At 40.6% G+C, this 22921-nt stretch overlaps 2 protein-coding genes across 8 annotated transcripts in view; one reads left to right on the top strand and one right to left on the bottom strand.

Moving 5' to 3' along the window:
- Positions 1-7845, bottom strand: part of LOC123760022 (protein Spindly) — a 31928-nt gene extending 24083 nt beyond the window's left edge. The window contains exons 1-3 of one of the 4 annotated variants that reach the window (XM_069328897.1): positions 7788-7845; positions 4852-5074; positions 2688-2852 (exon numbers count right to left, since the gene is read on the bottom strand). In XM_069328897.1, the coding sequence (XP_069184998.1) occupies positions 2688-2852; positions 4852-5019 (333 nt within the window). In that variant the 5' untranslated portion in view covers positions 5020-5074; positions 7788-7845. Of the gene's footprint in view, positions 1-2687; positions 2853-4851; positions 5075-7649 lie in introns of all 4 variants that reach the window. The other 3 variants (XM_069328896.1, XM_045745433.2, XM_069328895.1) reach the window with 3 other exon arrangements.
- Positions 7846-8128: 283 nt separating this feature from the next.
- Positions 8129-22921, top strand: part of lsn (vacuolar-sorting protein SNF8) — an 81679-nt gene continuing 66886 nt past the window's right edge. For 3 of the 4 annotated variants that reach the window (XM_045745374.2, XM_045745364.2, XM_045745355.2), the window contains exons 1-3: positions 8129-8268; positions 9843-9978; positions 18561-18708. In XM_045745374.2, the coding sequence (XP_045601330.1) occupies positions 9877-9978; positions 18561-18708 (250 nt within the window). In that variant the 5' untranslated portion in view covers positions 8129-8268; positions 9843-9876. Of the gene's footprint in view, positions 8269-8348; positions 8626-9842; positions 9979-18560; positions 18709-22921 lie in introns of those variants that run through there. The other variant, XM_069328894.1, reaches the window with a different exon arrangement.

Here is a 22921-nt window from a genome sequence, read left to right as displayed (position 1 = left end):
GCCTAACCAAGAAGCAATACAGAGTTCAGTTATTGTTGTGCAGCGGCATAATTGTCATTCTCAACACCCAGCATCACTTGATTAACACTCACACCGCCTATGTACAGCATTTGCAGGTCTAAGAATCTCTTGAAAATGTCATGCTGCCACATGTTGTAATAAAGTCAAAAGCATCAGATGTAAATAACAAGCTTTACCAGTAGTTTTGCTACTGTGCATCACAGCTAGACTGATTAGTAAAGCTGGATTTTTGTTTGGAATGAAATACTACTTTATGAGTGGTTCATCTGTTTTTCTGAGCCAGAACCTATACAAACTGACTTCTGGGACTGATTGCTAATTACCTGTGGCCAGTGGGAATAAAAAGACAGCCTTGATCAGACGTCCTCAAAAGAAAGACACTCAAAAGCAAGAAGACATACTTTAAATTTAAAGTAGATAAAATTTAATTACTTTAAAGTAATTAAAGATGGATTAAAATTTAATGCAGAAACAGTGGAAATTCCAATTGTGCATGAGCAGGATTTAGGCAGGGAAACAACCCAACTCATCTTTGAGGAAAGAAGGTAAGGTCAAATTGAGCCCAACACCCAAGACAGTGGATATGAAAGCACTGGCCGCTACGATGAAACTACAATAAAAAGTGGTGATGCCCCACAAGCAATCAAGAGAAGAAAACACAGAGCACTACCACCAAAAGCAAGGCCTGGTGTAGAACCAGAATGGTCAACTAGAGCCTGAAGTGTGAATTGAGTCCTGGGTAAACCACAAGGCCTGGCTCAGGAAGCAACTGAGGGATCATAGTTCAGAAACTGGCACTGGAAGTAATGCATTTTTACACTAGAATTATGAACAGAGGTACTAGTAACTCTTTACTAGTACCTCTGTTCACCTAGCAGAAATTTATGCTTGAATGGTAATGTATCATTCAAGGATAAAGCCCATCAATTACTACTCAATTCAAGATGATTCTAACTGTGGTAGTAAAATCAATTTGAGAAAAAACTCAAGAGAATTGTATGCAAAGGAGTATTTTATTATAGAAAAGAAACTCAAAACACAAATGTTGACCAATCCACACACTAGAAAATGAAGGGACGACGACGCTTTGGTCCATCCTGGACCATTCTCAATGTAACAAACTAGGCTGGTTGTAAGAATTATTCCAGAAGGTTCCAGAAGTTTTGTGTAGGGACCTGACCTCAACAATGCACATTCCTCTGGGGATTAGCAGGTCTGAGTCACAAATGGCGGGCGTCTCTGTTCATAGTTGCGTATAATGAACCAGTCTATAGTATTCACTTATTTAGAGAAATTAGCCTTTATTCATTTTGTATTAAAATTGTATTGTATAATATTACTGGGTACAATATCAAGAGTATTCTAATTATTGAGTTAAGTCACCATCATTGACGTCACGAATCAGATCTAAGTTATAAGGCGGAGTGACCTGGCGGTCATAGGTCATCAGAGTTGATATGTCCACTATTTCTCAAAGTTCAAATAACCATTTTGGTGATCGGGAACAGCTCTGCCGTTAGATGCTTGTGTAATTTAACTTCAGTAAAATAATTCAACCAGTCTGGATCAATTAAGTACAACAGAAGTTAATTGTTATAACTTAAACCTTGCTAAGTAACTTGGTAAGCGATGTGGAACAATACAATGCTCTAGTCTGGGGAAGACCAGAGAGAGGGAGATCAGTGTGGATTCGAGATCAGCTGGGAGAGGTCAACCATCTTACCTCCCCCAAGACCAGCCCCAACATCTGAGCTGAGCTGGTCGCCCAAGGTAGAGTTGCTTTATGAGTTTTTATAGGGATAGTCAACTCATTGCCATTCAGGTCAAGTAGGGAGTGAACATCTTTAGATTTTGTTTTAGTTTTTCTTTTAATAAATTAATTAGTTAACAATTTGCATTTTTATTATTTCCATGTGTATGTTCTATTTATATGAATTTGTCCTGGTCACGTGGTCCCTACGAGGCAGAGTTGAATTGGGCGCCGATTCTAACACCAAATCGGAAGTCATCTTTACCGTGTAATTAATTCCACACTCAAGGTCCTCGGTTATAGTGGGGATCAAGCCCCAAGGTTGATTTATTAGCATGATCGATCCAGACCTCGATCATTGCTCAGTGTTACTGGTCTGGTGGTGGCGGCGGAGGCGACTCTAGGGTTTTGCTCAAAGTCTATGTCACGTCATATGGGTTGTAGAATCCTAAGTCGGTCAATCGTCTTAGGACCACGTGGCGTGGAGTCGGCTTTAGTAAAGTTTTGGAGTCCCTTGTAGAGAATAAAAAGTAAGAATACAGGTAGGGGGGAAAGAAGAAGGAAAGATCAGTCGAGAACACCCCTCCCCGTGTTACATCAAGTCGATTGTGACAATCAAGTCTCACAATTGACTTGAGAATGGTCCAGGACGGACCGAAACGTCATCGTCCCTTCATTTTCTAGTGTGTGGATTGGTCAACATACTTCACCCACGTTATTGTGACTCATCGCCTCAAAACATTTAACAAAATAATGTTATCAACTATAATATTCATATATTTTATAATAACTATTTTGAGACAAATGCAACAAATATTTTACAAGCACAACTTGCTTAACAAAGTGTCAAAAAAGATCCATGGTAATGTATCATTCAAGCATGCGGTGTGAATTACAGTATTCACAAGAACAATACCTTCTTAGTATGCTTAAGAATTTCTTGTCCATGGCTGCGAGCTTGAGATGAGAGCTCTTGTTTGTGTTGTGCACGAAGGTGTTCCAACTCTTGTGACAAGGAGCGTTCTATTGCAATCTTGGCCTCTAACTTCAAAGATATGCAGTGATTTTGCTGTTGGAGTTCCTGTTTAAATGCCTTCAATTAATCATTTGTTCATAAAGTTTCATATACAGAACAATAATACAATATGAGGATACTATAACAGAAGGATAATATAATGCATTAAAAAAAAAATTAAGCAATTATATATGGTTGGATCTTAAGGCACAATTCAGTGTTAATAGATCCTGATTATATCAACAGTTAAGCAGTACACTGTCCAGGAACTAACCCTACAGGCAGTTTTCAAACATTCAAACAGGTTCATATAGAGTGATAAGGGATCATTCGAGATTACTTAATAGTGGGAGGAGGAGGCTAACGTCAAATTTAATTAACTCGTATGCTCCAGAGGCATGGTTCCAGCGTCTTAACTTGGATTTTGGTCTAGATACTTTTCTCCTGGACTGAACAGGCTTTCATCTCGACACCACCTGAGATTCAGAATTAACCTGACACTCCCACAAAGTCTAAACAAATAATTTACATTTACGTTGTCCATTATGGAATAAACTGCCTCTCAGCCATCAACATGAACACATTTTCGTTGCTCATTTCACTAAATGGCACTTTATAATACAATACAATAAGAATGTCTTATGTCTTAATGCAACAGAGTTAAGCTATCTCGGATGGGACACAAATGGCTGGGCATGTTTCCTTTCACAAAGTACTAGTACCTCTGTTCACCTAGCAGAAAATAGGTCCTTGTGAGTTTGTCAACTGTCCTGGGGTTCCACCCTGGGGAACATCAGTACTTTGGCCCTGGGGTGGACCTCGATATAAGCTTAACATATATGTATATTCACAGGCTGCCTGTCCCCTATGAAACAAATTATTACTACTTATGTTGACCAAACCACACACAAGAAAGTGAAGTGTGTGGTTTGGTCAACATATTTCAGCCACGTTATTGTGACTCCTCGTCTGCACATTATTACTTATTGTTGTCTATTAAAAATTTAATATTATAATGGATGTAATACAATCACACTGCATCGTATAAGCTCGGTATAATCAGTATCTGTCCTGCTAATTCAATATTGTATTACAAAGTAATTCAAGATATGAAAATACTCTTCATTATATGCCGTTCAACCAATATTATATTATCTTATGTTATTTTACGTTTGTCTTGGATATTTTATGCAAATTTTAGTACTGTACAGTAAATGTATTCAAATGTCTGCGGGAAAACCCAATTTTAGTAAGCACAGCTAACTGACACTCCACCCCAATGTACTTCAAGATTTACATCTCTGTTTCAAATTCAAATAAAAATTTGATTAAGATTGTTGGTTCAGGGAGTAGTCTTTTGTGTGCTCCCTTCCCATTTCAGAGTCTTTGAGCAGATTGATATTTCTTTTGGCAAACTAACTCTTCAATCAGAGGTCAATGTTTTCTTGACCCACGATCCACATCTTGAAGCTGTTACAAGGCTTAGGCAACCTTTCTTAAGCATGAGTACAGTATACCTTCATGTTCATGTGCTGCAAACATATGCTACCTTTACTACCTTCATCTAGAATCTGTAAATTTTAACTATTTTAATTTTATTTTATTTAGAAGCAAGAAAATCTTGCAATAATGGCAAGTTGCCAACCATTAAATTTTTTTTTGCTATGAAAACATAAAACATTCAATTTAACTAAATACAAATCGTAGGAAAGTACCTAAGTACAGGTATGTTATAATTAAAAATAATATTGTTAAGGACTTGTGACACTGCATTTTTGGTGAGAAGATTCAAATCTCAAAACACCCTTGTTTAAGACTTAGAGTGTCAGCACCTAGATTTTATTCAATTTTGAAAAAACTTTCAAATTTAAAAGTTTGTTTCAACATTTTTAATTAAAAGTTACAACTTTAATTAAAAATGTCTAGAATATAGCTGTGCAAAATAATAATAATTATATATATTAATAAAGATCATCGAGATTGAATACCTTTCATTAAAAATCATGAGATAATAACAGTTAAACAAAACAGCAACATGCCTACACAAAAACTAGCATACACAGACCTCTATTTTAGTTGTAGATTCCTTGAAAGTGTCTTCAAGTTTAGTATGAAGATCATGATTTTCTTCCAAAAGCTGCTTGCCGTATGTTGCTGCTAAAATAGCATTCTTCTCTGCTTCCTGTAGACGCTGCTGCAGGTCATTTAATTTTGAGTTCTGACATTCATCCATTGTGAACAGGTGTCAACACGTGTAAACTTGATATATTTTTGTCAACGAGCAGGTTCTGTATTTATAAAAAATACCATTAGATATCAATAGCACTAACAAATGATTATGTCTGTTGCAATACAAATTTAAAACGTTAAGACATTTTATATTTTAAATAAAAGGTTTTAAACTATATTTAATTCTTTCTTGTTCATAGGCAGATGTAAAATCTTTAGGCAGTACAATGACTAGGACGCAGACCTAGAAAAGTGCACTATGGAAAATGGCATTGATGCCAAGATTTGCTGCAAATGTAGGAGCAGGCTCTCAAGTCACCAAAACAAAGTGTCTCCACATCACTTGTAAGGCAAAGTAATTATCAACAGAATGTACCAAGTTAGTACAACTACTGTACTTCATATAGCACTTGAGAGAAACATGAGAACAGCAATTAACCATCAACCATGGGGTACCCCCATGGTTGATGGTTAATGTAAGAACAGAGTTCTTACTGTTCATGTAAGAACAGAGTTCATCACTGTATCTTATTGTACAGTTTACCAGAGCCGCCCGCTTAGTAACGATCGTGCTTGTAAAGAATTTCATTGTTTTTGTGCTTTTTTGTTTTTTGAACATAAAAGTAATTATTATATATCATGCCATGGGTCCCAAGAAAGTCAGTGGTAAGGTTTAACCTAAGAAAACACATGTGAGGATGACCATAAAGAAAAAACAAGAGATTCTAGCTAGGCAGTACAACAAATCTATGTCAATGATATCCACCGTACTTGCAAAGAAAAAGGACATTATGAGTGCTCAAGTGGCAGAAGGCTTATCAATATTCACGAAACATAGACCACAAACACTTGAGGATAGTTTTTATTAATTAGGATACACAAGGAGTTAGTGGGTGATAGCATTTCAGAAGCCATCATTTGTGAAAAAGCAATAGCAAGGCTATTGCATGAAGATCTTATAAAGAAAACTTCTGGAACAAGTGATGCAGATGAAAAAGTTTAAGGCAAGCAGGGGACGATTTGAAAAATTTAGAAAAAGAAGTGGCATTCATAGTGTTGTGAGAGTTGTGAGTTGGTGGAGGAACCACAGAAGAACTCCTAGCCTTTCACAATGAGCAGTAACAAGAGACAGCTGAGGAAATTTCTTCAGGGGAGTTGGAGGCAGTACAGAATGTCCCTTCTTCAACAATTAATAAGTGGTGTGCAGTTTGGAAAGAAATGCAAAGTTTTGTTGAAACGACTCATCCAAATCAACAATTAAGGCCTTTGCATTAACCTTTTAAATGACACTGATGCCTCACCACAGACAAGTGTTCAGACGTAGGGTAAAACAAGTCTCTATGGAAAGGTTCTTAGTGAGATAAACAAGCAATGAGCCACAACCAGATCCTAGTGGTATGTAGGCAAAACGTAGGAGAGAGAGTACCCCAAAAAAGTCATCACTGCCTGATGTGATAATGGAAGGGGACTCCTCCTCTCTCCCACCTCCCCACCGTCTTCCATACGCCAACTAGAATCCTCAATAAAGGTAAGATATACATACTGTATTGTAGCTAGTATAAAAAGTGCTATTTGGTATAAAATGTATTTTTAATACATTTTATATCAAATTGTATACACCCCCAATATTTTTGGGGGTGTGGAATGGATTAATTCAATTTACATTATTTCTTATGAGAAAATTCATTTTGACTTACGACCCGTCTGGGAACGGATTAAATTCGTAAATGGAGGTACGACTGTACTGGCCTCCTAATACAGTATTAAGCAAAACACCCCTAAAATTACACATCATTAATTAACTGCCTGACTGATAGAACCAAATTAAGATGTGTACTGGAAGTTACTCAGAGAGAACATTATAAACAGAAAGCTCTAAACTAAAGGTTTGAGTCTATTACTTTCATATCATGCAAGGTGGTGATAATGACCATAAGAAAGAGACAAACATCTGGAGAGAAGATACCTTGTAATATATCAGATGGATCAGGGCTGGTAAATCCTGCCTTGACATTTTATTCCCTGGCAACTGAGATATATGACAGAGAACTGATTGACAGGAAGACATAAGGCAGAATAATAAGAATAATGACAGAATAAGAATAAGAAAGAATAAGACAGGAAGGCAGATTGTATATTTTTGGACTGTAGTCAGTAAATGGGATGTTGCCAGTGGTGTGCTACATGAGTCAGTATTGGAGGAGACCCTATGGGACAGACTCCTTAAACTTAGTGCAAAAGTTATGAGGATAAATGCAAGGGAAGAGTGCATCTGTAGGATGACCAGGACAAAATGAAAGAATGGTCCAGCAATACACAGAAAAATCACATTATCATGATATATTTATTTAAATACAAGAAGGTACACTGGGTTTATGAGAGTACATAGCATTGAAGTTTTTACATCATTGTACACGCATAGTGTTTCGGGCAGACTTATCAACGCGAAAATCCACAGGAGCCGCGGTGATGCATCTGGGAATACCCGGTGCATAGGTTCAAGTCCTCATCACGGCTCCTGTGGATTTTCTTCTTAATGGTCCAGCAATTTTCTTCTAAGAGTTGAGAGTTGGAGCCACAGGCGCCATAACCCAGCCCTCAAGGTACACGAGTCGCCGCCAGTACTCCACTTACCCTTCATAACACCCGTAACCCCCTCGCATAAAACTGACCCCTCGTGTTTAGAGACAATTGCCGGAGAGAGACAGAGTCTTAAAGATCGCGCCAAGGTTTATACAAGTGGGAAATAACCCGGAATATCGGGGTCGCTACTCAAGCTGGAGTTCCACTGTTGTTGTCGTGACTTCAAATTTGGTGCCTCCGGGCTAACACTTTTCAAAAGTGAATGGTCTCTTTATACATATATAAATATATATATATATATCTACATAAGATTGAAATTTTTAATGTATCAAGAATTTATATTCATTTTCCTAAATAAAAAAAAATATATATAAGGAAGATATATACAATTTCAGCTTAACTTTAATTTACAAAGATTTGATATTTAGAAAATGTAATAATTCCAGGATTATAAGCTAATTTTAAATATATCAAAATAATTTTTAATATATATTAATATATACATCTACTATGTTAATGATTACATTATACAAAGGGTGCTTGTTTTAGCCTTGTTGTGTAAGTAAACAAACAGCAGCAGCTCGGTCAGCTGTCACTCCGGCCAGTGTGGTCACCGCTCCAAGTGAGAGGTCAAGAGTCATCAATACAGCCGTCATCACCTTCATTAGTGGTCAGTAGGACCCCTACTGCTACACTTTTGCCAGTCATCAATACTGACAACCTCATTCTACACCGTCAGTGGCCACTAGGGCAATCCTGCCACACCTTCGTTGGTGGCCACTAGGGCAATCCTGCCACACCTTCGTCGGTGGCCACTAGGGCAATCCTGCCACACCTTCGTCGGTGGCCACTAGGGCAATCCTGCCACACCTTCGTCGGTGGCCACTAGGGCAATCCTGCCACACCTTCGTCAGCAGGGCTCTCGTGCTACACATTCATCAGAGGTCACTGCAGACCTCGTGCAACACGTCTGTCAGTAGGCAGAAGAGCCCTTGTGCTACACCTGTCAGCCCTGGAAACACAAACCGTATCTGTCTCTATTTTCCGCTTGTTACAACTTGTAATCAAGTTGTTACATCTTGGCTTAACGTGTTTATGACGTATTAGAACGTTGTTATAACTTGCTATATTGATTGTTATAACTTGTTGGGTGTTAAAACTTGTTCAAACGTTGTACCAACGTTGTAGTTTCGCTGTGTGTTTGTTGGGAGTGGACAGTAGGGCCCTTGTGCTACACCTGTCAGTGGACAGTAGAGCCCCTCATATTACACCTCCGTCAGCAGCCAGTAGGGCCCACGTCCCACAGCTCCGTCAGCAACCAGTAGGGCCCACATCCCACACTTCCGTCAGCAGCCAGTAGGGCCCACATCCCACACCTCCGTCAGCAGCCAGTAGGGCCCACATCCCACACCTCCGTCAACAGCCAGTAGGGCCCACATCCCACACCTCCGTCAGCAGCCAGTAGGGCCCACATCCCACACCTCCGTCAACAGCCAGTAGGGCCCACATCCCACACCTCCGTCAACAGCCAGTAGGGCCCACATCCTACACCTCCGTCAGCAGTCGGCACGGACCCCCAGGCAACACACCTGTCAGTGGCCAGTATTATGGGCTATTCATGCATGTGCCACCTCTTGGGTGGCTTAATCTTCATCAGTCAGTGGCCAGTAGGGCCCCCCAGGCCTCACATACCTGTCACTGGCCAGTAAGGTCATTGTACTAAACTGATTATATGTATTAAGTTAGCAAGAAAGAAAGAAGTTATTTTATAATTTAAAAACTAAATTTTATCAAGAATAATTGTTGCTAACGTTTGATATATTAAATTGTTTTTAGAAGAACATTATTTATGTATTAAAATTAATATGTCTCCTGCCAATTTTTATTTTATTTGTTACATTGTTTCCAATATGCATCAAATTAAATTAATACTGTATTTCTCCAAACCTAACATAACATATCTTTTACATTAATCTCTGGAACTGTTATACAGTAGTCCTATTACACCCAGTGTAATTTTTAGCACAATTGGAGCATACCTTCGCTCTTTCATGGTTTGGACCTTGTTTTGAGTATACTGTATAGCAGTCTTCTAAAAGAAATAACTTTCCTAAAGGGAATTGTGTATTAAAATGAAGATATAGGTACTATACTATATGTTCCAAATATAATTTTCATGCAAATTTTTAATTTACACTGAGGTACAGTGCTTGACTTTTCATAATATAGTATAATTTATTTCAGATCACACATTGTACTTGCCACCACCAATCACAAAATGAGGCGTCGTGCAGGTGTTGGTGCTATTCAGAGGCAAAAAATCCAGCAAGATAAGTTTAAGGAAAAAGGAAGTGAAATTCAAGAAAATCAGCTGGAACAGGTAATATTGCTTGATGGAATGATTTATTACAATTTCTTGTCTTCGTAAGTACATTACAAAACTGTATGTCAAGATGTGTTATTTGGTCTACCTGTTCTGCTTCTTGTTGGCATGAATTTGGGAATTTGATATTTATGGGCTTGAAACACATAGAGCACTGATTCAGATCCCCAGATCTAAAGGCACTGATTCAAAGGGTTGATGGTAACAAGGCCTTTCATGACCTTATCAGGCCTGCTGAGAATGCAGGACCAAAATCTGGTTCTTCAGAAAGAAAAAAAGAATACTGTACAGGTTGTAGATGAACCTACAAACAGTAAAGCATCACCAATAACAAATCAAACAGCACAAACAGTAAAGCATCACCAAAAATAAATCAAACAGCACAAACAGTAAAGCATCACCAAAACTGTATGATACATCGCCTCTACTGTATGATACATCGCCTCTACTGTATGATAACTAGTGGGAAAATGCAAGTAATGTAATCTAACAAGTGAACAAAACAAATTAAGAGTGCGACACGTGGTAGCAACATTGGCCGTCCATACAGCCTCTTCCAGGCCTATCTCAAGTTGGTAAACACCCACGGTCAACACCCACGGCCAGCTCCCACGGCCAGCACCCGCGGTCAACCCCCCCACCGGTCAACACCCCACCTTGTAAGACCATCACCACTGAACAGAAGTGTTCAAAAAATGGCTTTGATAAAAACGTGCATAGAATGCAACATGAAGGTAGATTACCAACAGAGCTTTCAATGCCAACTCTGTTCAGCAGCCATACACAAAAAATGTGCCAACATGACTAACAATTCAAGGAGAAATGGTCCCAGTGACCACTCTGTGTACTGGCTCTGCAAAAAGGATGATGTAACTTTTTTGAAATTGATGGAAATCCTGGATAAAACTCCCGCCGAAAACAGAGAAATACTAATTACTGCCTGCATAGCAATTTCTAATGTCTTCAAACAAACTGTACTTGACACCAAGGTACAACCAGCTGTAGCACAGAGCTCTGTGGCAGCGGCGCCTGAGCAGGGCGCGGAGTCGGGGATGCCTGAGCAGGGCACGGAGTCGGGGATGCCTGAGCAGGGCGCGGAGTCGGGGATGCCTGAGCAGGGCACGGAGTCGGGGATGCCTGAGCAGGGCGCGGAGTCGGGGATGCCTGAGCAGGGCACGGAGTCGGGGACCCCTGAGCAGAGCGCGGTGTCGCAGGCACCGGAGCAGAGCGCGGTGTCACAGGCACCGGAGCAGAGCGCGGTGTCACAGGCACCGGAGCAGAGCGCGGTGTCACAGGCACCGGAGCAGGGCACAGTGTCACAGGCACCGGAGCAGGGCACAGTGTCGGGGGCGCCGCAGCAGAGTGCGGTCCCTGGCAGAGGGAAACAAACAAAACAAGGCCCCAAAATCTGTTGGTATTACAGATGGGCTACCTGTAAGCATGGGGAATCGGGAAGAATAAATGGAACATGTACACACGATCACCCTAGAAAGTGCAGAAACCTCCTCAATACAGGTAAATGTACCAAAAGCTGTGAATTCTTTCACCCAGAAATTTGCAAGAACTCTTTGGACAGGAAAGAGTGCTTCAATGCTGAATGCCCAGCTTTTCATATAAGAGGTACCAGGCGAATAAAACCGACAGACTACCACTATGAAAACAGCCACTACTCCATCGACCGGGATAATTTTTTAGCAAGAGGAGGAGGAGAAGAATGGCTAAAAATGACCAGACTCTACCACCAACTCGGTCAAATGCTAGAGAGGACGCAAACACAGTGGCCTCCTTACCAGAGCCTCAGATATTAACACCAATTAAAGCATCCAGCACTTCCACTAACACGATAACATCATTTATATTTGCCAACATCCAGGGTATAAAAACACGCAAATCCAACAAAGTTCATTTTATAGATGGTCTCCTTCATGAGGCAAATGCAGTGTTTGCAGCCCTAACGGAAACTCACACAAAGGACTACCTTGATGGTGAAATATGGATCCCAGAATACAATCTCTTCAGATGTGATAGGAAACACCGGCTTCAGGGTGGGGTCAGCCTCTACATCAAAGACACACTCATCTGTACTGAGCTGCTAAACACCTCAAATGATATGGTGGAAGTGCTGATAGTCAAAATAGAGATCCTAAATGTAGTTGTTGTCCTTGTATATAAGTCACCGGAGGCAAACCCTCAGCAGTTTAAAGACCAACTAATGAAAATAGAGCACTGCTTGGAAAACCTCACAAATCCAGCTCCGAACATCATCCTGCTTGGGGACTTCAACCTACGGCACCTGAAATGGAAGCACCTGGCTAATACAGTAATATCAGAAAGAATACCAGGAAGTAGCCTAAATGAGCAGGCACATGCAAATGACCTGCTACGGATGTGCGATAGGTTTGCCTTAAACCAGCAAATAGTAGAACCAACTAGGAAGGAGAACACGCTGGACCTCATTTTCACTAATAATGATGAGTTGATCGGGAACATAATGATTACAAATGCCTGTTACTCAGATCACAACTTAATTGAAGTTCTGACAACCATGGGGAATGGACCTTCAAAACCAGTCCAGATTCCCGGTGGAGGAGATTTCAGCAAATTCAACTTCAATAATAAACGGATAAACTGGGAGCAAATAAACCAGGACTTCACAGAAATAAACTGGGAAGAACAGCTAGGAAATGCAAACCTGAACCAGTGCCTGGAAAAAATAAGCTCAGTAGCACTAGAAATATGTTCAAACCGCATACCCCTAAGAAAAAAGAGAAAGAGATGCAGATTGGAACGGGAACGTCGTTCCCTATATAGGCGAAGAAAACGAATCGCGGAACAACTTGAGAGTCGCACCCTATCTCAAGAACGGCGAAGAAGGTTAGGTAGAGAAATAGAAACAATTGAACTCAAGCTACAAGAATCATACAAAACCCAGGAGAGGCAAAGAGAGCAAAAGGCCATCAGTGAAATAGAGAGAAATCCGAAATATTTTTTCTCCTATGCAAAATCAAGATCAAAAACCACATCTAGTATCGGGCCCCTGCGAAAGGGAGATGGAACTTTCACAGATGACAACAAAGAAATGAGCGAGTTACTGAGGAAGCAGTACGACTCTGTTTTCAGTGAGCCATTAAATGCACTAAAGATTGATAACCCAAATGAATTTTTCATGGATATGATACCAACATCAAATCACATATCAGACGTCGCCCTATCCCCACTAGATTTTGAAGAAGCCATAAACAGTATGCCTATGCACTCTGCACCAGGCCCGGATTCTTGGAACTCCATATTCATCAAGAACTGTAAAAAACCACTATCGCAGGCCCTTCACATTCTGTGGAGACAAAGCCTAGATACTGGCGTTATCCCTGACATACTAAAAACAGCAGAGATAGCACCACTCCATAAAGGAGGAAATAAGGCAGAGGCAAAAAATTACAGACCGATAGCACTAACATCGCACATCATAAAAATTTTTGAGAGAGTGCTAAAAAGTAAGATCACAAAATACATGGAATCACAGCATCTCCATAACCCCGGACAACATGGTTTCAGAACAGGGCGCTCTTGCCTGTCGCAGTTGCTGGACCACTATGATATGGCATTAGATGCTATGGAAGACAAACAAAACGCTGATGTAATTTACACAGATTTCGCAAAAGCTTTTGATAAATGTGACCATGGTGTTATTGCACATAAAATGCGTTCAAAAGGAATTACCAGGAAAATAGGCAGATGGATCTACAATTTCCTGACTGACAGAACCCAATGTGTAATAGTCAACAAAATAAAATCCAGCCCATCAACCGTGAAGAGCTCAGTCCCCCAGGGTACTGTGCTTGCTCCAGTACTTTTTCTCATCCTCATATCGGACATAGACCAGAACACAACCTATAGCACTGTATCATCCTTTGCAGATGACACTAGGATTTTCATGAGAGTTGGCAACATAGAGGACACGGCAAACCTCCACTCAGATGTAGATCAGGTCTTTCTATGGGCTACAGAAAATAATATGGTATTCAACGAGGATAAGTTTCAGCTCATGCGCTACGGAAAAATTGAAAATATAAAAACAGAAACCACGTACAAAACGCAGGCAAATCATAACATAGAACGAAAAGGCAATGTAAAGGACCTGGGTGTACTCATGTCGGAAGACCTTACCTTTAAAGAACACAATAAAGTAGCCGTCACAACTGCAAGAAAAATGACAGGTTGGATAACAAGAACTTTTCACACTAGAGTTGCTATACCGATGATGATACTTTTCAAAACGCTTGTGCTATCTAGAGTGGAGTACTGCTGCACAATGACAGCCCCTTTCAAAGCTGGAGAAATTGCTGACCTAGAGAGCATGCAGAGATCCTTTACTGCTAGAATCCACTCAGTAAAACATCTAAATTACTGGGACCGACTAAAGAGCCTAAATCTGTACTCCCTTGAGCGCAGGCGGGAGAGATACATAATAATTTACACGTGGAAAATAATTGAGGGGCTGGTCCCAAACCTGCACACAGAAATAACACCACATGAGACCAGAAGACATGGCAGGATGTGCAGAATACCCCCGTTGAAAAGCAGAGGTGCAACAGGTACTCTGAGAGAGAACTCTATCAACATCAGAGGCCCGAGACTGTTCAACACGCTTCCACTACACATAAGGGGCATAACTGGCAAACCCCTCACAGTGTTCAAGAGAGAACTGGATAAGCACCTCCAAAGGATACCTGATCAACCAGGCTGTGACTCATACGTCAGGCTGCGAGCAGCCGCGTCTAACAGCCTGGTTGATCAGTCCAGCAACCAGGAGGCCTGGTCGACGACCGGGCCGCGGGGACACTAAGCCCCGGAAGCACCTCAAGGTAGCCTCAAGGTAGCCTCACCAAAAACAAATCAAACAGCACAAACAGTAAAGCATCACCAATAACAAATCAAACAGCACAAACAGTAAAGCATCACCAATAACAAATCAAACAGCACAAACAGTAAAGCATCACCAATAACAAATCAAACAGCACAAACAGTAAAGCATCACCAAAAACAAATCACCACCCATAGAGAAGACGAGTGAAACAATATGAAAACATAACCGTTAAGTAGTCATCAGTAACAGCAATTGCTCAACCTTCCCCAATCCCCACCAGAGCCTGTTAACAGCACAGCTTTCATTTACGTGTCAAGTTTATTATTGTAGTAATGCCTCTGCAGGAACTGTAGATGTAGCTTTTATAAAAGTGAAGCGGTTTTTGGCTTTCCTGGGATGACAGAATCCTATGCAGAGGCCATTGTTGTGATTAGTATTATTTTTACACTTCCATAGGGGTTTATGCCAACCATGCTGAGTCTCAAGTGCTTTAAATTGCCCGGTCACTTGAGTAGGGTTCTCTTCTCTTGCATCAGTTTGTGATATCCATTCCACCACCATTGCACTAGCTCCTCTTTGCCAACACCAGTGCACTGCCTTCTCTGTGCCACTGCCAGTGCACTGCCTTCTCTGTGCCCCTGCCAGTGCACTGGCTCCTCTTTGCCAACACCAGTGCACTGCCTTCTCTGTGCCACTGCCAGTGTACTGCCTTCTCTGTGCCCCTGCCAATGCACTGGCTCCTCTTTGCCAACACCAGTGCACTGGCTCCTCTTTGCCAACACCAGTGCACTGGCTCCTCTTTGCCAACACCAGTGCACTGCCTTCTCTGTGCCACTGCCAGTGCACTGCCTTCTCTGTGCCCCTGCCAGTGCACTGGCTCCTCTTTGTCAACACCAGTGCACTGGCTCCTCTTTGCCAACACCAGTGCACTGCCTTCTCTGTGCCACTGCCAGTGCACTGCCTTCTCTGTGCCCCTGCCAGTGCACTGGCTCCTCTTTGTCAACACCAGTGCACTGGCTCCTCTTTGCCAACACCAGTGCACTGCCTTCTCTGTGTCCCTGCCAGTGCACTGCCTTCTCTGTGTCCCTGCCAGTGCACTGCCTTCTCTGTGTCCCTGCCAGTGCACTGCCTTCTCTGTGTCCCTGCCAGTGCACTGCCTTCTCTGTGTCCCTGCCAGTGCACTGCCTTCTCTGTGTCCCTGCCAGTGCACTGCTTGGTGGTTGTCAGGGGGGAGACTGGGAAAGGGTTATTACTTGTGCCAACTGTCAGTGTTTTCTTATTGTTTTATCTGTTTTCTCAACAAACATGTCTTTGTTTGTTTGGTGATGCTTTGCACTATGTGATATTCTTTGGTGGTAGGTTGACCTTTTATCCCAACTCTTCTCTCACAGCTGTAGAGAGAACCAGATTTGGATTGTGTTCTCTGCAGGCCAATGAAAATTGTAGGAGGCCTGATTGTTACTATTGGTCCTTTTAACTTGGTGCCTTTAGCTCAGAGAAGACACTTGGAGTTCCCTACAGAGATTGATGTTTCATCATATTCAAGACTACAGTATTTGTGTATTGTTATGCAATGTATTTAGTTTTTATAATTTTTTTTCTGAAATTAAATGGCTCTACATTTGTCTAAATTGCAAAAATATTGCAAGTTTTTTATTTGTATTATAATGTAGATGTTTGTTTTTAATAGTTTGTTGTGGATGATACCTTCCTCCATACAATTTTTGGAAATATACAAATGCTCTAGGCTTGATTGCCAGTAGATACTGACGAGGCATACAGAAATGTGCACTACATTACACTCGATGCTCCATTTTTCTTCCTCGCTCCAAAGCTTGTTCAACCATTTTGTTTCTTCTAGGCTCCCTTCTAACCTTTGTCGTCATGTGAGAGGTGATTAGGGAGCGATGCTTTCCCTTCTCATATCTATAGATTCTTTTCTAGTCGGACCTTTCTTTGGTTACGAGGTCTTCATCTATCGCAATTTTTTCACTTTTCTTCATCTATCCCAAATACAATTTTCTCTCTGCTCTCATTTTCTCTTGTTGTCCTTTCTGTCCTTCATACCCGAGCCCCCACCAGGGCACCCCACATGTGCACCTCATCCAAAGCACAGCACACATTCATTCTATCCTTCTATGTACATACTTTTATATGCATTAAGTACAAAGTTAGAGAAACATTTTTAAGAATTGACATATAAAATTTGTATTGTGTGTGGTGTGCCTGGTATATGGACCAGGGCTTTCTCAATTGGCTGCAATTGAAACATGTCTAGTTATTACTTTTTTATATTGATGATTTGTGTTCTTTTTCACTATCATCATTTCTTATATTGGTCACCTTTATTAACACTTTGGCGTACCCCCCGCGCCACCCCTCAACTGTACGATTTGGGTCCCAGGGTGTCATGGGAGCGCGCGTAAATTCTGAAAAGTGTATACTTTCTTCAACTTTGTCACCTTAATTCTTGTCCTACGAGATTAAATTTGGTATCATTGTGTTCGCAATAGAATTCTCTACAGTACTAAATGCATATAAACTCCAAAAGCCCGGCTAATTACCCGCAGCAAACAGAGAAAGTGCGAACGAGTTACCCAGGAGCGCACAAACGCGATAAAATGTTTTCACTATTTTCACTCTGGTCACCTCAATTTTCGTCCTAGGTCTTTCATTTTGGTCTCATTGGGTTTGCAATAGAATTCTCTAGAGGAACATTAGCATATAAAATAAAAAAACCTGGTCACGCTCCAACCGCCGACGAGTTGAAGACGGGCCACGCGTTAGCCGCGAGTGAGCGCTCAGACGCCTTCCAGCTACACTCCCAATTCCCGCCCTTTTCAAGCCTTTCTTTCACAATTTTCTTCCTGGAAGGGCCTTGTTCATGATCACTATCCATCGTAGAATAAGCGTAGATAGTTTCTAAAGCCGCAGTAAGAAATATAGCCACGGAAAATGGCCGAAATGTTCACACGTTTGAGATGGGAAGGGAGGCGACATTGGTCACAACAGTGGAGCGAAAACAATGGGCCCACGGCGTGTGCCAAGCCGCCTGAGGGCCACGAGGCTCAACAAAGAAAATGGGAAGACATCGGCGCACATTTTAAAACAAGTCCCCAAAAAATCGGATAAAAACCTGATTTTTGGCGATTATTTAAAGTGGATGACGCAATGCTGCGTCATCCCCGGCATTACCGACAGTAAACGGATGACGCAATGCTGCGTCATGCCCGGGCGAAAGTGTTAACAATAAGAAGCATATTTTGTTATCTAATTGGTGTATACTGTATACATAATATCATAGTGAAAATGATGTTAAAGAAAGCCCCAAATTACACTCAGTAATTTGTAAAAGGCTTAAAGCTATTAGAATTTATTATGTTATACGTAGTCACTGACAGCTTTGGTTAAATTTTAGAAGTACAAGTACTATACTGTATTGCAGCAAGTTTGCCAAGCTGGCATAACAGATTTCAGGTTACCAGTGATACTTAAAACTAGAGGCCATATACATTATTATAGCTTATGTGCTGGTGGAACAATATGCTGTACTAATTTTAAGAGAAATTATGAAAAATAAAGGTGTATACATATAAACTCATTTTTGTTCTGTGAATCTTGTTGCTGAAGAAAAATTAATTCTGGAGAATATCATTGTAGCATTTGTGATTATGTGTGATGCCTCTCACACAAAACTTTATATTTTTTTCAGATGACTCTTCAAATGGAGAAATTTCGTGAAAAATTAGAAGAATTTGCTGCCAAGCATAAAACCGAGATCAAGAAAAATCCTCAGTTTAGGAAACAGTTCCAGGAGATGTGTGCTTCCATTGGTGTTGATCCTCTCGCTTCTGGCAAGGGTAAGTATCAAGTTATGCTTTTTATAAATGGGCAGCATACTATTTGGTCTGGAAATGTATTTGTTTTCCCCCTTCTTCCCTCCCAACCCAGTATGTTCAAGGGAGATAGTCAATGATCTAGAACAGAGGTAAGCACAGTTGGCTTGCAACCGTTTGGACCAGAATTTGATTCTTGAGCAATGCAAAACTTTTGGGGACATTTCCTTACACTTGATGCATCTGTTAACTTAGCAGTAAATAGGTACCTGGAAGTTAAGGTAACTGTTGTGGTTAAGGCCGGTTGGTCTAGGGGGACGTCAATAAACCTATCAGGCTCCCTGTCCATGATAATTGCAAACGTGTGTACACTGCTCTTACTTGACTGCTTTATCTGTGGACCATTTCTAATGTGTTTAAAAGGTGAAGGAACAACTACTAAAACTAAAGTGCTCATTTAGTGTAGGTATAGATTGCAAAGTGCTTGTAGCTAAATTCTGTCTTCAGACTAAACAAATTCGTGGTATGTTGGTGGGAAAATACAATACAAAATAAATACTAGTAATAGTGCTGTACTGTATATCATAAATAATTTGATCAGTCTCACTTCAACATTTCTGAAAAACAATGATAATCAGTGTGACCTGTTGTGCATACTGTTTCTTTACTACAGTATTAGCATTGGTAAGTTTGACCAAGTGACCCTTAAGGCATATCAAAGATCAGGTTCAGTGCCTAACTTGAGTGGTATTGTCTTCATCAAATAATATTGCAGGGAAGCATATAGCAAATATGCCTATATAGATGGGCTATGTAGAGAAGGTAATGAGAGTTCCTAGAGTGGGATGACTAACCTTGCAAACAAAAAAATAACACTATGGTACTTGTCTGTGTCAAATATGCATAGTTTGTCCTCTGCAGACCTGTCCATATAGGTGCTATCAGTGATGAGGTCCAAGAATACTTCCTGCATATTCTCGTTATGCTGTTGATCTTCATGGCATCTAAAATAAATTCTTCGAGTGCCATAACGGTGCTATTTACCTCGATTCCAGAAAAGTATCGGTTAAACCTGTCTACGAAGAAATGCAGATTTTTTAGAATTCTTTCAAATTTAGTTCAACATCACAATGAAAGCTCAATTGAATTGGTGTGGGTGATGATGGATTTTCCCAACCTTTTAAGCTTCATATTTACTTTATTCAGTGATTGAAAGATATTTGTGAGGAAGGCAAACGAGAACACAAAGCTCTCATTGATGCATAAACACTGTTCATCATGTTTTCCCTGAGCTCCCAACACATTTCCCAGTTCTTGATAAATAATTCTAAAATGTATGCAGGCATATTGACCTTAGGCAACCAACTGAGTCGTGTGTGGAACAACAAAAGTTGATAGACAGAATCCGCGTCCTGGTATAGTGATTTTGAACAGTTGAATATTCTGGGCTCTAATTTTTACATAGGTGACATTTTGACATGATTTTTTATTTTTTACATCTTGGTGATATTTTTCAGCACCAAATAAGTTTTGGGTGAGCATCTTTTGAAGCTAATGCTTCACGTTTTATTATGTTGTGCACCTAAAACATTTGAATTCTTCTTCTTCACTCTTTATGATAAAACCCAAACGTGATGCAAGTATTTTCATAGTGCCATCAGAACAGATACCACCAAGCTGAATACATGAAAAATCCAGCTTCTCAAATTAATGATTTTCCATTGTCGGGGGAAATTTTAATGCTGACTCAATTCAATTCAATTTTTATTCAAAAGAATGTGTGTACAAAGAACATAAGAGTAATGTACAATTGTAGGGATAGGAGTTATACAATCTATGAAGCTACTATTACACAAAGCGATTCGGCCAAAACAAAAAACTAAGTAGACAAAAATTTAACAAAATGTGTGAGGGGGTAAAACACTTAATACAAAAGGAGAAATAAGCTAACAAAGGGAGAACGTTCATGGAAAATAACAAATGTATGCAAATGAGGTGAGAATGGAAAAACAAGGTGTAGTTTAGGAAAGCAACTGGGCTCTTTTTCTCATAACATTTTGTTTGGAACATAACAAATCATAGAGTATTCTGTATAATAATTAAGGTCAGTGGGGCCAACACTAAAAATAAACCTGTGATCACGGCTCCTGTGGATTTTTTCATTGACAAGACCCCGTTACTGTGATTTCTGTGTGTATTGAAAGAGGGGTGTCAGAGGTAGAATTACTGGATGACGGAGCCAGAGTGGATGCGGGAATTGTGTGAAATTTTGGTTCGGCTTCAGTAGAAGCCCCAGGAATCCTCGTGGATTCAGGAGAACCCCAGGTTGCAATTCTTTTACCATGTCGTGGCATAGTCGTCTAGAGCGTGCATCTGAGGATACCCAGCACATAGGTTTGAATCCTCATCACAGCTCCTGTGGATTTCCTCTTCCTATTGAGTGCTAGCAGCTTATCTCTCTTCCCATCCTCTCAGTTGATTTGAAACATTTGTCCATTCATACAAAACTTCTCCATTAAGAGTTCATTTTAAATGGATGTGCATCTCGTTAATAATGACCAAATTTGTGTTGATCACCTCATAGAAACTCCTAAGATTGTTAAACTTATTGTACTTGCATTCACGTTAACTATTGATTGTCTTCAGAATTGCTACTGCGTAATTTACTTAAAATCAAGTCATAATGGTGAGAAACTCAAAATAGGGATATAACCACATGACCGCTAATCAGAAGTACAGTAACAGACTGAAATCCAGTGTGATTGGGTATAATCTGTTCCAACTATGTACAGAGTAAAGAGTTGAGGTTATCAAAGTGATATACAGTATGTGATATACAGATTGTTGCCACTTGATTCCTGGAAGATTTGGAGTGAATCTGGACTTGATGCCCAACTGTGCTTTGTTATGTAAAAAGTGCCCTTGTGTGAGCGTGTCAAACGAGCTGCCATGGTCCATTTTCAGCCTCGCGCCCCAAGCTGCCAAGTGCATTGTTCCACCATGGGAATTCCCTACCACCTGTGTCTCTTACACATGCCACACATGTTCCTTACAGCTGCCACCTGCTCTATTTCACGAGTAATCTTGTTAAGATAACACATGTGGATTTGTAGCAAGAAGATCCAGCTCCTATTCTGTGTGAATCTTGCATGTTCAACCACATGCTGTCATGCTGAAATTGATGTAAGAAGAGACTTCCATTTGCATATCCCACGTGCCTAGCTATGCTGAGCCTGTGCCAGTGCAGCTCTATGGTCATCATCAAGTTGTATGGACATGACTATAGTGAGTGAGTCTCAAGGTCAGCAAACTGTAAGACCAAATCTCGATTATATCCCTAGTTTCCTTGTGATGATCTCGGTGATTAGCCAGCTGATTAAGCATACCTCCTTTCCACCTGCAATAGGTGAGGGGGTTGAACAATCGAGGTGATTCCCAAGTGTCAGATGTTTACCTATGTGGGACACTTGTTCTTGGTATAGGAGGTACCTCACATACACCACACATTTATTGCCTTGGTGACGTGTTTAATTCATGGATTTATTCTTGTCTCAGTGATACGTGTTTATTTCACTGATTGTGACAATGTACATTTTATGGTATTGTTGTGTACTGCCTGAGTGTTCAGTGCAGAACTTCATTCAGTGTCCCTTGATATTGAAAGTGTCATTATACAGTAATTGTCAGTGTGTTCACCAGTGTTCAATTACCTGGTAGTTAACAATTGACCCATGCTGGAGGGCAGAGACTGAGTATCCCCTCGTACTAGCACAGTGGGAAACAATTTGTGTTGTGTATGGTTGCATATTTTTGTGGTGACACTCATGGTTAGAGTAATGTCCAGCTCCCTGTGTTTATTGAATAAGCCTATTATTAATACCAGTGTCTTTGTCAGCATTTTCCTAAGTACAGTACTGCCCATGCAACTTATTCTACCATTGTCAATACGAAGGTAACTGTTGATACCAACGCCGAGTTTCGAGATCCCGATTGCTCACTACCACACAAAAGGTAAATTTTTGGTGTAAGAATTTGAGAGTGAGAAATGACTCGAGTCATTTCTCTGGAGCAGCATTTATGCAATGAAGTGAGGCTGATGACTTAGTGACATGAGATACAGATACCTGTATACTTGTCTGGAGATTGGTGTGGTGTTACATCCCATTCTCTGCTTGAGGTACAGCAAATCTTTGTGGTTGGTCTCACATTTGTTTTATGCCAATTGATAGCTTGTAGG

The sequence above is a fragment of the Procambarus clarkii genome, chromosome 22, assembly GCF_040958095.1.
Source record: "Procambarus clarkii isolate CNS0578487 chromosome 22, FALCON_Pclarkii_2.0, whole genome shotgun sequence".
Lineage (NCBI taxonomy): Eukaryota > Metazoa > Arthropoda > Malacostraca > Decapoda > Cambaridae > Procambarus > Procambarus clarkii.
Note: the sequence above shows the minus strand (reverse complement) of the source record. Positions and strands in the feature narration are given on the sequence as shown.